Source organism: Galendromus occidentalis, unplaced genomic scaffold (assembly GCF_000255335.2).
Source record: "Galendromus occidentalis unplaced genomic scaffold, Mocc_1.1 scf7180000077517, whole genome shotgun sequence".
NCBI lineage: Eukaryota > Metazoa > Arthropoda > Arachnida > Mesostigmata > Phytoseiidae > Galendromus > Galendromus occidentalis.
In genome coordinates this window covers 615644-632096 of record NW_003805505.1, presented here as the reverse complement: position 1 = coordinate 632096, position 16453 = coordinate 615644, and the positions used below count along the sequence as shown (strand labels likewise).

At 54.9% G+C, this 16453-nt stretch overlaps 1 protein-coding gene across 1 annotated transcript in view; it reads right to left on the bottom strand.

Annotated features, from left to right (window-relative positions):
• LOC100899090 (PBX homeobox extradenticle) overlaps nt 1-15366 on the bottom strand; it is a 28091-nt gene extending 12725 nt beyond the window's left edge. Inside the window, exons 1-2 of the mRNA XM_018641021.1 lie at nt 15133-15366; nt 1761-1951 (exon numbers count right to left, since the gene is read on the bottom strand). Coding sequence (XP_018496537.1) covers nt 1761-1951; nt 15133-15321 — 380 coding nt within the window. The 5' untranslated portion in view covers nt 15322-15366. The remainder of the gene's footprint in view (nt 1-1760; nt 1952-15132) is intronic.
• Between the last annotated feature and the right edge of the window lie 1087 nt (nt 15367-16453).

Here is a 16453-nt window from a genome sequence, read left to right as displayed (position 1 = left end):
TAACGGGCACAACAGCCACAAGGCAATTAGCAAGAGAAAGTAACTTTTCCGAGACTTGCTCGTCTGAAACCTTCGTTCGCTCGCCTCCCCTGCTGAACTTGTCCGTTACCTTCCGCTTGCCCACTCACTCGGTCTGCCGAGCTCGTTCCATCGCCTGGACAACTCTTTTCCGCTGGGAGTTGCTCGCGCCCGACTAAGCGGCGGAACGGCTGTCCGAGAGGAGCAGGAGTTCGCACGAATAATGCGGAAGCTCGGACATCTCTCGGCAAGTTTTCCTTCGACACCGCACAGAGACTCGTTGAGCATGGGATCGCCGCGATACGCGCTAGCATTCGGGGCCGAAGCTCTCGAAACGGTCGAAACGGACCCCCAGCTCGTCGTCGAGAGCGAGGCCGCGTGGCCAACCGACGAACAAATGAATGAGGTGGACAAGGGTTTCATGGCGCGTGAAGCTCAAGATTGTCGTTGTCTTTGTTCTAAGTCTTATTGAAATCTGTGCCACTCGGTTGCATAGCCGATGGATGCAGCGGCGAAGATTTAATTAAAAGAGACCAGGGACGTTCAGGGCAGGACAAACAGGGATCGGTGGGGGACATTACGCTGAGGGGCCCGGACGATGGGGGAGCATCGGCTGAGGGCAGGAGGTGCGTAAATAAAACTAGATGCGAATTTCATCCATCAAGCCGAGACACTCCTGGGATCCGATGTCCAGAGCCGTTCCATTAGATGCAGCCTGCTTGCAGTTAGCTCGCCATACCCCTTGCCATGCTGCTTGCCATCCAGTGAACATCCAACATTCTATCCCAACGGACAAGACAACAATTAATGCTCTTATCAGCGGGCATTGTTGTCGCGCAGTTGTTCAGGACTACCGAGCGGCACCGAATCCTCGGCTGCTTCTGTTGAACCCTGAAGCCTTTGATCGTTGCTCGGTGATGTGCCGCCGGCGCCGCCCCCTCGTCCCTCAGGCCGTCGTCGCTCGACCCGACAGGCAGGCTCTTTTTTCGGAGCTGTCTTTTTTACACTCTCTCCCCGACTCTCAGTCCAGGAAGGCGAGCGGGAAAGCCGCCCAATAACTGCCAGTATAAGATGAACAATTATCGCCGGCAATTAACTCGACAGCCGAGCGAGGAGACGCGATGAGGACAAATTAAAAGGAAAACGCTTTCTCAAATCTAACTCTCATTTGCTGACTTTTTACTTCGGCTGTCGTTCTCGAACGGAGGTCCCTCCCGCGAGAGGGAATCAGCCCGTAAAATTGGAAAAGAGTTCTTCGCCGGAACCGCTGCGGGAATCGGACTGAATTTATATTTCGATCGAGTCCGCCACGGGGGGAGTGTTTAATGAAATATCCACGGGTTTTCCGAGCCGCTCGATTGGACGTCGATGCATGGGCCGGCGGATCCAGTTCGGCGATACATTTCCGATCGGGAGGCCGAGCGGAGACCGCCGCTCGCTCCTCAAGATCGCAGCGAGCGGGAAATCACTACGCAATGAATCGACCAGCCTAGAAAACTCGCAAACTTCGCAGCTGGATTGAGAAGCAATCGATCCGGCTGCGTGCCGTGGGAGACTCGCGGGCAGAACGTTCCTAACCTCTCGACTAGCAGTCGATTCATTGGAGGTGAACTATGAATCTTCTCTCGTATTCCAGCGCTCCCAGCGTAATTCCCGTTATACATAGCGATACCGATAACGCGAGACCAGAGCCTTCCAGGGCTTCGGCCCGGAGAGCCTCGAGCGAAAGATCGATCACGTACCTTGCGTCAAGGAACCTCGACCGTAGGATCATGACGGCCTCGCAGGTACTCTGCTTGAGTTGGACTTGGATGGAGTTGAATTTCTTGTGGATTATCTGAACCATCCTTTCGATTTCCTTTTGAGTTATTGGGCGCGTTCGACTCTGCTCCCGTAGGAGATTCGTCACGTGGGTGGTGAACTCATTGCACGCCTGGAATGAAGAAAATGCAGCAGGTTAGTTCTGTCATTCCAGCAACTCGAATCATTTCTCCACAGAGAGGAGCGTCCGAGGAGGAACCCGTGTTCTTATTCTCTTTGGAAATTCCCGGCAAGATTTCGACCCCGGGTCTCACGATACGTTGGAAATTATCGTCCGGGAGTCTTCCCTCCCCTTACACTGACTACCGCTGGATCATTATCGAGAACAAGCGGAGACCATGAACTCGACACTCGACGACCCCCACTCAGTGACATTACCGAGCGCTACGCAGTTGGAGGGGAATGAGGAAACATAACGGAAGGATACATGTCGTTGGTGACCTCAAGAGTTCCATTCCACTTTGGCCCTCTTGCTATTTCTTCGTCGCTCGAGTATGATAGCGAGCCGGCGCATGCCGGCGGGGGAGATAGCGACTATTAGGATAGGTTCCTCACTCTTCTCCTCGTCGTAGCAGTCGCCGCCGCCGCCGCCGCCGCTGACCGGGCAACCATCTACTCTTTTCGTCTACTCTCTACTATTAGCCTAAAATGGATCGCGCGCGCTTGCTGCCCGCCCGGGGCGAGTATTTCTCCCAGCCCGCTAGCCGGTTTGCCCCCGTCCCCGTTTGCTAGCAGGCAGTTTCCTAGCAGCTCTCATTCTATCATTAAGTGACGACCGAACTCGAGGACCTCTTCCTCCGGACAGGCAGAGCCGGTCCCCAATCCGGCCCGGCAGCATGCGATGGACCCACAGAAAGACAGGCAGCCGCTGAAGCACTCGGGCTAGAATTTGACGCCTCGAGGCTTCCGGGGATCACTTCAGCTGAGATTCTTAATACGCTTTAGGGCTCGAACTCATCGCGATGGCTGCCCTTGTAGGCGCTTCCGCAAATTTCAATTTCGTCGGAATTCGATCTACGAAGTGATACGGCGGCGCGGCGGTTCGCGGTGTCTTTCACGAGGGACTTGACGTCATACTTTCCGGGTGGGGGGTACGAGGTGGGAATTTCAGAGGAAGCCGAAAGAATCGATACGTAGGATCAGCATCTTCGCCGAAGGGGTGGGTACAAGAACAACCAATATGAGGTTGCCGTCGCGAAATCCCAGTGTGTTTATTCTTCGCGCAGCCGCAAGGAATAGACGGTAGAAGGAGAGCTCGTCGGCCAGGAGATCTATGAGACGACTATGTTCCCCTTTTCAAGTTGTACCGGAGTAATCCCCTTGTCAGATAATTTTGCTTTCGGCCATGAGCCGACGAGGGAAACGGGACCGTTGGCGAGGTTCCAGCGGCGGAGAAGACAAGACTCGGGGATTTGGTCGGAAGCTCCTCTGTTAATAGAAAACTGCATATACCTCACGGGAATGAAATGAGAAGGAGATGGGGATTTATAAAATAGACGCGCGATGGAGGCTCCGCCGCAAGGAAATTGACTCTGTAACTAAGGAATCGAGCAGCTAACCGTGCCGTTGTCGAGGGGGAATGCTCAGCTGGCGACGGAAGTTGTGACGCGGGCAACGGCGTAGGAGGGGCCACTGTCACACGGCTAATACCTATAACATACACCGCAACCAAACGTAGGTCCGGGCAGAGCGGTGTTCGAACCGGAGCGGGAGCTCTCTCAACTAGAAGTAGGAGACGGAGGAGGAGACGACGGCAGTGCCGGCGGCAGCAATGGTAACGGCTGGTTTCGCCCTAGATCATCCTCGTGACTTTGGACAGAGGACATTACGACCACCTGGACACACACTCCCACAAACACACACACCGTGGACACGGAGACTCGGTGGCCAGTTATAGCAATATTCCGAGTCACCCACCCACCAACGAGTGGTTGCTAGTGGGGGGAGGGGGGCAGACCGTGAGAGAGGGGGAAATCGGCGACCACCGGTCCGGCGGATCGTTTTACCACGCAGTCTTATTGTGACCAGTTGGAAGTAGTCAAGGAGAGTTTATTAAACTTCTAAATTATGCTGCGAGACCATCTGCGCAAGCTGACGACGCGACGACTCGGCTCCACGTCTCGAGCCCGGGCTGGACCGATTGGGCGAGAGGCTTCGGGCCGCGGTTCACGTGGCTAGCTAGCTAGCTATAAGCCTAGTTCACCCGAAGGAGAACTCGATGGGCTGATCGAGAGCGTAGGGAAGCTCCCTCGAAGATTAGGTTTGCGGTCTGGCGGGGATAATTCGAGACGTGGCGGGTGGTGGCATATCTGACCAAGGTGCTCAGGCCACGAGAGAAAAAAAACGAGTTCTGAGCCCGCGGTCACCGGATCGGCAGGTCGGAAGCCGTGCACGTTGCAGTCTGGTCGAGTAATTTGCAACGGCTGTATCTTCCCTGTACCGCTGTGACTGATGTTGCTCTCAGTCGGTCGAAATGTTCTTATGAATGGAAGGATGCTCTCGGAGCGGCGTTCGCCCTCTATGATGTGTAACATTCCCTCAATGCTGCTGCTGATGATGATGACGACCATGATGATGTGCAAGAGAGCGATGGCTGGCCACTAACAAACCTTCTACTCTTTCACTCGCGTGCGCACGCCGCCACGGCCGTCGTATGCTCTGCGAGCACTCCTCTGGGATGCTGGAGGCGTTTTTGTTTGCTGACTGAATGCTGCCCGCCCGTGGGGGCTGCTCGCTAGGGCAGCTCGCTAGGGCAGCTCGCTAGGGTAGCTCGCTAGGGCGGCTCGCGAGGGCTGCTCGCAAGGGCTGCTCGTCCGCGTTTTCGGCCTTCAGTCAGTCAGTCAGTCACTCGGACGGGCGAGCAGGCAGGCAGGCAGGCAGTCGAACAGTTGGAGATAAGACACAGACACACAGCTTGGGAAATGAACGGCGAAACAAAAACATTATACAGCTTGAAACCACCTGCTCCGCGCGAGCTTTCCCTCGCTATCTCCTCTCGTTGTTGTTGTTGCAAGCCGTCTTGTATTGGTTTTTGCAGCCAGTGTGATGCTCTCCAGCGACGTGTGCGCCCGCCTTCACCTACCGGTAAGCTAACGACCGGCCAACCGACCAACCAACAAACCGAGCATTGTATGTACATGCGACCGACAGGGCAACCCGCATAAGACATAAACCATGCCTGAAGATTGCTCCATGGCCAGGGTCGAACGGAACGGCCGCGTCGGTACACCTTGGAGCCTCACGGATTCATCTCGGACAGGAGGGCTTCCTCAACGCTGGAGCCAACGCGTTCTATCGGGGCTCGAACGACCTGGGGTTCGGGCTCCCGCAGAAAGACTTTCGACCGACGGCTTGGCAGATTCTTCGGCGACTATTCGGGGAAATGCAGTGAGACGGAGCATTGTACACACAAAACATTCGCGGTCGTATATTGTTTTGTCGATTTGCCACTTGACAGCGTGGATCTGCATCACAACTGCCCCCAGAAGGGCTGTCGCGGCCCGCGGCGACAACAACAACAGACCGCCGATAGCAACAGCCACCAGTTCGGCGGCGGGCGTGGGCAGAGAGGGAAAAAAAACTCAGCAACAAACGGACTTTCGTTTTATTGTCCTTTTTCCCATTCTCGCTCTCTCTCTCGAGAGATTCCCGCGCCCCGCAGAAAAAAAACCTCCGCTGATTTCAATTGGCGTTGAAAGCGAGATGGGTGCCAGCGGCGGGGATGTCGTTATGTTCTCAAATGCCCACTACAATAAAAATAACTTATAGCCATCCCACACTCACTGACTGACGAACGGGCGGCCGAATGGGACGAAGGATGGATGCAGCAGCCAACGACGGACGAATCTGTCCTCCGTTCGCCGGTCCTTTATGTCAGATTGCCGGGGTGGACGCTCCGACAAGAGTCCCGCCGTTCAATGGTACTCGTTTTAGGTCGGCTATCCTCAGTCGCTCGGTTTGTTCGTTCGAGGCGTTTTCGAATCACCGCCGAAATTCGATCAACTAAATTGGATTTCTGCAACAGGTCCGAGATCGCGATTGACCGCTCTGAGGAGCACTCTTTGCCTTCGACCCTTGACACCTCGACCGTCCTCGGATCGCTTCAATTTCCGGACGGGGCGACGACATTTCGCTAGGTATGTAATTCTAGCTCCGAGGAATCGGTAGCGATGCTCCCACGCGAGTTGAAACCCCTCGCATACTCCGCTGGCCGAGACGTCTCCAGTCGGCGCCGAGGGTCTCGTCAACAGCGGATAAGGGAAACGATGACGCCCACCAAGCAGCGAACTGGCCCCCGACGGGCGAACCTGTACCGGTTTCAGGAGCGGCACCCTCAGTTGCTCCTGACTCAGTCCTCCTTCGGACGGCCGAATGTCGCTGCCGTCGCCTCCTATTCCTTTGGATCTTCGACGCCATTCCCCTGAGTAAACAAAGGGATTGGCAGTACGCGACAAAGGAACAGTCAAGACAAAAGGTCACACACACAATAGGCCACGGTTAGGCGTACCCAAACGACGTGTCCTTAATATTATCTCTAGACGCTCCTCGCTTCACCCTCCTGGTCACTGCCTAGTCGGCGAAGATTATCCCGGGGAAGGAGAGTCAAAGACACCATGCAACTCTGTCCCCTTGCTCAATCTTTCGCTGCACCAGCAGTGTTCCCCACATTCTCTCGCCCCCGTCTTCTGTGGGCGCAGGTCAACGGGAGTCACGGGGCACAGCGGAAAGGAGACCCAAAAAAAGAAGACAATCGCTAAATGGATGTCCGATAATCTCCGTATCGTTCGGCGGGACAGACAAGGAGTTCGAGTCGATCTACCGATCGCTTCACCGTCGACGGTTGGTATGAATCGAGCGTCAGACCGACCGACCGACCGATGGATGGAGGCAAAGTCTTACCACGTAGGCGCTACCGGCCGCTATCGCAAAGCGGGGAGCGAGCTAGGGAGGCGACTAGTCCGGGAGACAACCGAAAGGACGCACAGGAGAAGGGTTGCATTCATCGTGGCGGGTAAACAAAAGCCTTCGATATATGAGCGACGAGATAACAGGATAATGCACAGTAGACAGATGAAGCCCTATTATTAAGCGCAACTTAACCCTACCGAGCTAGCTACATACTATGGAAGAAGGAGCCCGGAACAAGAGATAGCCGGGAGCGGGATTTGGGACCGAGTCTTGGCTTCCACCGGAAGAACAATGGGACGAGATTCGTCTACGATGTTCCGCCTAAACCTACAGCGACACGGCGCCTTTGAGTCCAACAAGTTTTTTCCCTCACTCTCGCAGAGAACAATGAGTGATTAAGGGTCTGACACGGAATTCTCACCTCCACAGTCCGCCCTGAGCAGTCAAACAACGGTCCGGACCGGATCGGGAAGAGGAGAATTGGACCTATCGGCAAGCCGATAGACACTCGCAGATGAATGAACATCGGTGAACACAACAACGAGTGTTGCGACCCCTATCCCAAACGACATGAATTTCTTTCCACGACTCCTCCACGAGCGACACTCGACATTCACGGATACAGATATCTTCACGAGTCCTAGACACTGCGTATCAATTCGGATCTATGGACTCACGCGTTCCGGGGACAGAGTGGAAAACTCTCTTGGTAGTCGAATTCGTCGCTCCGGGCGAATGCCGACCGTCGCTTGGTCCGAATTCGGTCAGATGGATCGGTGAACCGCAACGTCATTGCGAGAGATGTACAATTTGTTGATTTGGGAAGAAGGCAGGAAAATAGAGCCACTATCGCTGAGCGAATGCTTCGTGCAGGCGGCTCGGGGAAGAAAGACAGGGAGCTCTTTCAATAAATCACGCCGTCGGACGCGCAACTCGGACGGAGTGAGCCCGTCTTACAGCGCTGTTGTTTTCCACGATGGGGAAGTCGGCCAAGACGGCTGACGGAAGAATATAACGAACATTTCCACGGGAAGTCCGGAGACGAGAGATGCCCCGAGATCCGAGAGATCACACCGGAACGACCGAAACATGGTCTCCTCGAACAGCTGAGAGAAAATTAGTCGAATTGACCGCATGAGACCGACGGGATCAAGTGAGTCTCGCGACCAGATTCCACTTTGAGCTTAAGTCCTCACTTCTCGAACTCCTCCGGAGAGAGGCGTCGAAGGCAGCGGTTGAATTTACTCAAGTCGAGAGGAAGAGGAGAAATTGAAGATTAGACGTGGCCGCCAGGCAACCCTTCTCCATAGTCGGCTCCATCCTCCCCTTGAACAGGGTCTCGGCCGTGGCCTCGCTCACTTGGCAGCTTGTTCCATAATTGGATAGGTCTCTCATTTCCCTCGCTGGGCTTCAAGGACCAGGCAGCGCGGAGACCAGCCGACCACTCTGGATTGGAGTTATCCAAAAAGCAGCGAGTTATCCATCTAGTAAGTTATCCAATCGGCCAGACGGGCGAAGGAAAGAACGAAAAGATGAGAATAAGGAGAAAAGAAACTTTAATAACGACGGCCGCCGCGGCGGCCGCTAGTGGGGTCGTCGTCGCTGCTCTCTCGCAGCCTTGGAGCTTAACGAAGCGATATCTCCAATAGCAAAGAGCTGGACGCTGAATCATGGCCGGTCGTTTTTTACTCCCCACTTCTTGACCACTGTCCAGTCATCATTAGCGTCGGTCGTCCTCGTCACCCTTGTTGTTATGGCTGAACGACTCAAAGGAGTCGCAAAGCGAGAAAGAACTTAGTGGAGCGTACACTCAGGAGAACAACGAGTCGAGCGACCGACTGACCGACCGACGAGTCTCAGTGACTGACCAACTGACCAACGAAGCAAGCAGGCGACCACCGACATCACCCCATAAATACGCCGCCATCCTCACTCGATCCCCTATTTTCCCATCTCGAATCTTTTCTTTTTGCAACAGCGGTGGCGACGGCGGCGGCATCGAAAGACGATAACCAATGGTCACTACTGACTCAACTCGCCTGCTCACGAAAGATCTCAAGGCCTCGCCAATCAATGACCGCGCGGTTCGCAAAGACTCGAGTTGAGTCGATCGGAGCCAAGTATTGAATGCAGCAGACAGAATAGATGAATGAGTTTCTGCACCAAAAGACACTCGCAATGACATCTTCAAGTCCAGCTGCGTCGACATTTCTACTCTCTGGGGCTGGCCGATTGTTGCTCTGAGAGATTTCCCCCCGTTCCTCGTTCTTCCGGATACATCTCATCATTCGTTTTTTTTTTGTCACCGATCGAGAGGGAAAAATCTTCGGGAAGTATCGCCACATTTGAACCGGATGGAAATTCCAGACCTCGAGAGAGCCCGATACAACCCACAAAAGCACAGGGACTGCAAACAAGGAGCGTGAGCGGAAAGGAACAACTCGCTCACATTCACAGACGAGGGGAGAAGAGGGACCCGGGCGACGAGAGATACACAAGGAGAACAAGGATTTACAAAGGAGTCAAGTGGTTATCAGCGACGTGAGCAGACTCCGGTTCGCGCTCTCGAGGCTCAAAAGACCAGGACGAAGAACACTGGCACACTCACTCACAGCGATGCAAAGAGGCTGTTCACAACGATTCACCTCAATGCCTCGACAACCAACAACCATCGACATTCGGCCAGACCCGGAACTTCTCTCGATTTCATCTTTCCGTTCCACCTCCTCTCCGAAGCGACGCGGCTTGAGGAACTTGCGGGAGCTCGAAAAACGCTCCTCGACTTCTGTGTTCCGTTCCAGGCCGTTCCAGACCGCCCCCAGCGTAATCACCGAAGGGATCGCATCACCATAAGACCTACTATATATTGGCGATACGGTAATTGTCGCGGACTCGCTTTTGTGAAACAGATCACGCTCCTGATACTGTCGCTGTTCTGCCGCTCGGTCAGGCGTCTCATCGGTTGGGTGGTAGGCTTCCGGATTAGCCATCGGCATCCGGGACAAAACGGTCGTGGACATCGTCGAAGATCGCACGGATGAGAATTCCGCACATGTAGCAGCCCATAGAATGGTACGTAGTTTGTCGGCCCATGTGCTGAGAAACGAGTCCCAATCGTAGAATACAGCTGCGCCGAAGTCTGAGTAGGCCACCTCGCCGCTACATGAGGGAGGAAGCCTCGCAAGCTTTGGGCTCGGAGCCAAGAGAAGCCGTTGGAGCGCGGGCTATCTGAGACCCGGCTCGCTATCCTCTTTTTCTATCTCTCTCATGATGTTCAGTTCCGGTTGCCTCAGTATTTCCGGTCAGCACCGATTCTTCCCGGATCGCCGCCGCGCCGTCATCGTCCTTCTGAAACCAACCCCGCACCCCGTCCTGCATCCTGTTCGCTGCATGGTCGGTCACAGTCGGCGTCGTCTCCTTCTCGTTCCCCTTCTTCGGATGCATTAAGTCTGAATTAGCAATGAAAGGATGATGACTCTCTTGTTGAGAGCCACAGCTTTCTCGCAGGACAGGAGCACCGGCAGGCTGGATGCGGGAAGATATTGTGACGCCGATCATGCGAAAGAGCATCTCGGAACAAGCATCCGGGAGCGACCATAACAGCCGCAGCCGACTCGGAGCTATCGCGGTCTTTCGGACCTGGCACGTCATGGAAGGAAAACTCACGTCACGGCATCTTGCTGAAGCTCTCGAACCAGCCGATTGGTGGCGGGCACTTACTCATTATGACCGTTCCCGGTAACTCGTTCCGCTGCTCGTCGCTGCCCTGATTCGCTCATACCCATCGCATCGGTCGAGCGTTCACCCATCCCGCGACCCCCTCCCCCTTTTTCCCCTAGCCCCTGCCTCCCCGCTCTCTGTCCGTCCGAGCCACTCGAAGAAGAGGGAAAAGAGAGCATGGACGGCTATTACCAGAAATGGGCCAGTAATAACCACGGAAGAAGGTCCTGCTGTAGCATTGCCCCCTGCCTCTGCCCGCCGATCACAGCCGTGCTCGATGCGCCCTGTTCGCCCCCCCCCGCTACCTCCCCAGCTCGGCCCAACGCCCCGAGCGATGGCGCTCGTTTTGCCGCTGTTTTCCTCCCGGTCATGCAGTCGGCAACTAAGAACAAAGATAATTGCGAACAAGCTGCACTCAACATTAAATAGCCGCATCCCACGAGCGGCAAAAGCGCAAGGATATATCGACGGAAGGAAGCCATTCACTTCGAACGCTCAAACGACGGACCTCGGAACCCGCTCTATCAGTCCCTTGTTCAAAGAAACGAACCCCCGGAACTCGGAGGGTTCCCTCGCCAGCCATCCTCCTCTAGCCACCGGTTTCTGGATATCCTGGAATAAATCGACGCAGCGCTCCGGAAAAATGATACGACGGGTTCCTGGCTCGGAATGACCGAAACAGCGCCGAATCGGACAGAATGTTCGATGCTGTCGGGAATGGACGGCCGGCGGATGATGAAAAGGAGTCGGGGCTCAGAAAGTGCGAAATTCGAAAGGGTGCGTGAGAAAGAATATGTCATCAGCCAGTCGTCAGCGGTACGGCGGGAAGAGTTTCTTCTTCCCGCTTCGACTGATGCTATTACTCGACTCAGTTGCGCGTGTAACATCGACTCCTTCGTCTCGACCGAGTCGTCGACATGTTCGCTCGCTCGCTTCGAGTGAGATGACAATCTGCTGTTTTTGTCTTCGCCAGCCCACTCTACCAGCCAGTCGGCCGGAGGAAGCGAAAAATGGCCCTAAATTATAAGTGTTTAACGCTCCGTTCGGCGAACTAGTAGTAGGAGCTTTCGTCGCGATCTCAGCAAGGCTGTTCAGGAAAGCGAACCGAGCCCGCGCGAACTGCCACCGAGACTAAGATTGAAAGCGGCGTCGAAAGCGACACCTCATTTGTTATGTACTAAACACTGCGCATTATCTTATCAGCGATAGATAACCGTCCACTGGCGCTGCGACGGCGGCGCTACGATTCGAGCGGGTAAATCAGCGTCAAACGCCGGGCTCGGTAATTTCATTGTCGGCGAACGGAACTCTGGAGACAAGCGAACATGAAGGATATCTGAGCTGCGTCGAAGACCAGTAGCCCGCTAGCCACGGGCTGTAAGGGGTGGGTGGGGTCAAGGACACCGAGCATCGTGACTCACTCCGTCGAACGAACGCGACTCACATCGAATGGACAAACGGCCGGGCTCGGCAGCAGATAAGCATAGGAGATCGCCGTCCCAAGATACGGTACCCGTACGAGCGTTTCGGTCGCTCGCTCCGCCGCCCACTATAATCACATCGAAGCGTATTTGACACACGAGGGTATCGAGCATCGAAAATGAGTCGTGGATCCGTTCAAACTTCGTTCCATCGGCATTTGCATGTCCGCTCCGCTGGACGAGCCGGTGGTCCATGTCGAACATGTGGCTCCGAAGGAATGTTGTCACGTTGAAGTAGATTACGGTGTAGGATGGAAAATATCCGGTAGGTGAGCGCGGCAGAGATTATTTCCAGAGACAATCGATCCCGAGTCACGAGGTCCATGTTCAGGGATTTTCGAGAACGTCGAAACCGAGACGACTTCGAGTCTTCGGTCGTGGAGCAAAATCACTCGTCGATGAAATGTACGGTGACTTCGTCGGCGAATGGCATCGAACGGAAACCGCAGGCCCCGAATCGATTCGCCAGCAGGCCCACGAATCTCCATGATACCACTATTAGCGTCTCGATGGTCAGCATGATACGCTCGAACGTTTTTCGAGCGGTTTGATCTGTTAGGAGCCGTCACCCTTTGTCGCACGCTCCACGGCCAGACTCGCTCGCGGGGACGAGTGTGCGACTGTGTGACTAAGTGAGTGTCGGTTGTGCGAGTGGGAGATAGTGGGAAACCGATGCGTGCCTGTTCGGGAAACGAGCGGCTACACAAAACGATATCGACGCTCAACCTAATCGAGATCTCATGCAAATCGCCCGCTCAAACTCGCTGGATCACAGTCCGATCGGTGGGCTCGATATCTTGCTGACTCGCCGTCGAATGGACTCCACATGGGACGGTCCGACCAGCGAGCTCGTCGGCGAACGCATTCCCGACATTCACCCGATCCCTCACCGAGAAAACGTGACATCGGATCGATGGATGTCGTCAATGCCGCGCGGACTGCATGCCGAGCCCTGCGATACCCTATGGCTCTATATGGGACCGCTCTCCTCCTCGCTCGCTTTCCGGGAAGGCCTCGCGACAAATTTCCTCTGTTCTCGCTAAAATCCCGCGGCGAGCCGCCGGTGATGTCGTCGTTGTCGCTCTCAAGGGCGACAACATTCTTATGGATGCTTTCGGTTGTTGTTGTCGTCGTTGTTCGCCGAGATGCGGCCGCGTACTACTCAGCTCCGGTCCCCATCCACTTCGCATCCGCCCCCAGCCGTCCCGCACTCGGAGGCGCAGCCTCCCCTTGCTTGCTTCGTACAGCCCGTAAAGTGGCGAACGAACGCTTCAGAGAGACGGAGCGCAAACTTTGCTTTTCTCGTAGAACAAGCTTTTGGGAGTTGACTCGACTTGACGAGGCTTAGTATGTTCGTGTGCGCGTGTCAGTCTGGCTGTCTGTGTACGCGCACTGACTGGCAGCAACTCCGTGCAGCAAGCGCACGATGTCTGAGGAGGTCAACCGTGTCCCGCTGTTGTCTCTTCCGTTATTTCCCCCATGCTGCCGCCGCCGCCGCCACCGACGACGTCACATCACCCACTCGGCTGCCGTCGGCCTCTCCTCGTCCAGCCACTGTCTTGTCACCCCGCATCGAAGCTTACGATACTCACAATAAGTTTCGCACGCTTCTTGAAACCGTTACCCGCATTTTGGGAGTTTCGATGACGGGATCCCACGTGCATCTGTTCCTCCGATGGATAGAGCATTGGCGGATCCCGACCGACAGGGAAAAAACTCGTGCGACCCTCGAACGAAACGTAATATGTAGTTTCATGAGTTCTTGATTCACCCGCAAACTTCCCGTGGAAGAATATTATTGCCTCGTTATTTTTTTGTCGGAGGAATTCATAGCTCGTGTCTGAAATTTATTATGGCGAGTCTCACGCGTGGAAAGGTGAATTCGCGGAGCGAGCAGATCCTGCCGAACCTCCTCACGAGGACTAACAAGAAACCATCGGAGGGACATGCAGAGGGACGAGCCGAGCTACTGCTGCTGCCGAGGCCTGACACGGACCCGCGCGGGAACTCGGCTCAGCCCCCGGCGGGGACCCTGAGCAGGGAAACGGCATGGAGGCCCCTCGGAGCCCGAGTCGCAAGGCTTGTTGGTTGGATGGGTGGCTGGCGGCCTGGCTCCCACAATATGTGAGAGTGCAGGACACGAAGGGCGGCCGACAGTTGAGCGCGCATGCGCGACTCAGGGGCCTGGCCTGGGGCTGTCGCTCAAATTTGATTGGTCACCGCCCGCCTTTGATGGATTCGGCCCAGGAGGGCTGGTCTGCTGTAGGAGGGCCTTCAAGTCTCTCGAACAGCCAACGGCAACGGCCCCGACCCAACGTTGTCCCAACACGCCGACGCCTCCTTCTTCTTTATTTTTTCCGTTTTTCTTTCGTTTCCCAACGTTCGTTCGATCCAACCAACCAACCCAAATCGAGCTAAATGAGAGGAATTCCAAAAGTTTCATACAACAGCTGCCATCCGAAAAGGAACTCGAACCTAGGACATTGGGTGGAAAATAATCCCACGACGGCGGACCAAAGGAAACAGAAATCTTCGCGTGATGACGGAGTGAATTTTCGAAAAACCCAAGGAGGAAGGTCCCCCAAAACACTCCCGGGTCATCGCTCCAAGAGCCCCGAGAATAATAATCATCACATCGGACTCGGCTTCCGAATGAGCCGCGCATGAAAAATCGAACGATTCGACGAATGATTATTATTTATTATAAATTATAATTCACCGAATCGTCGATTCGAAGTGATCTGAAGTATTCGGAGGAGCAGATATATTTCCCCGTGTCTCGAAATCTCCATGCTCGCTCCGTTCTCTTGCTCAGCAGCGCAGTAGACGGCTGTCTGGTTCGCGGACGGGCAAGCTCCTTCTCAAAGAGACCCCATCAATCATTGCGAGGCGGAAGAGACGTCACCTTAACTGACTAGGCCATTTTTACGGGCAACGCTGACACAAGACATGTGGAGTAGACGGTCGTCCGCCAGGCGAGAGAAAGGAAGAACACAGCGAAAAAATTGCTACTAAACCGGCTGGTGGGCTCACGTCAACGGGTGCTCTGTCAGGACGCCACGGCGAGAGTCTAGAGTCGATCGGATTCAACGCGATTGCCGTGCTCGGAGCGGGGGCGATGTATCCGAAATTGAATACGAATGATATCCGACTTGTTCAGGACCTGGGTAGATGTGAAACTCACCTGTTCATATTTTTCTAGTTCTTGATGGTAGATTTGTCTGATTTGGGCCAATTTATTCCGGTAGTCCGAGTGCTCGATGGCGTTTTCGCCACCTGCCGCTGCTGCTGACGCATTCGCAGCCGCACCGGCTCCTCCTCCTTTCTCGGGACCCGCAACACCTTCAGCGATTAACATGTTGTCTAACCGCATCAGCTGCGGGTCTGGTGGTTCTTCTTCTTGGGTATTTCGGAGACTCAGGACTGCAAAGAGAGGAAAAGAAATCGTCAGGAAAGTCTCCTCATCGGAGCGGAGTGGCGTAAGCTCTCCAGGAACCAACTTATGCTCAGTCAGACGGTAGCGGTGCTACTCGATTCGACTTCAATGTATCTGCGACGGTATTGTAAACGTTGAGTCTGATGAGTATCAGCGACTATGAGAGAGAAGAAGAGTTATCCGTCCGGTTCGGCGGAAGTTCCGGCGGCTTCCGCATCCGGTGAGAGAACGAGCCCGTACGCCATGCATAATGTTGGTCGCGAGAAGAAGCTTCGAGGCGAATCTCTCGGTGCGACTGCACTTTTCGATTCGAAGAGCTTTTCCCGCTCTCATCAGCGAGTTTGTCGGAGCATTTTTCCAGCGTCCGCTCCCACTTTCACCCGCGTAAGCGCAGAAGTTCTCCTCCGCCTTCATCTTCAAGGAAGACCAAGTTCGTCGACTCGCCGACTCCGGGAAACCGTAAGCCGATGTGGCTTCCTCGTCTCTACTCTCTTCCCTCACTTTCGCCTACATACACTTTTCTCGCCCGCTAATGACAAAGATAATAATCTTCGTGGTCTTCCCGCGTCGCAGCGGCTGTAGCCTTCGTTGGAACCGCATGTGGAACTCTCGGAACACATATGTGAGAGCATGTCTATCCTCCGGCTACAACAGCGTTGGCAGCCTCCAGGGCAGGTGACTTTTGCATCTCCCAGGTGCTTTGCGGTGTTCGAGATTTTTTCTCCTTCTTTTAGGAATACTTTGCAAGGCTCTGCGGTGACTGTCTGGGGTGACTCTTGACTTTATCGCTTGCAACCCTAGCTCTCCCGCGTGAGTGTCGCGCACTCTTTCCTCCCGTACCCCTCCCCACGTCCGTGCCCATGGCCCGCTACTCCAACTCACTCGCTCGCTCGGTCGCGTCGCACTCCGAGTATGCAGCAAGAGCAGCAGTATGTGATACATAATTGACGCAAGCCGCGTTCACTCCATTCCCGTGTTCTGATTAAAATTAACAGGTCACCCCACGCGCCCCTGTCAACCTACGAAGCCAGCCCCGCCCCCGCCGCCCCGACGTCGACGATTGGCGCAT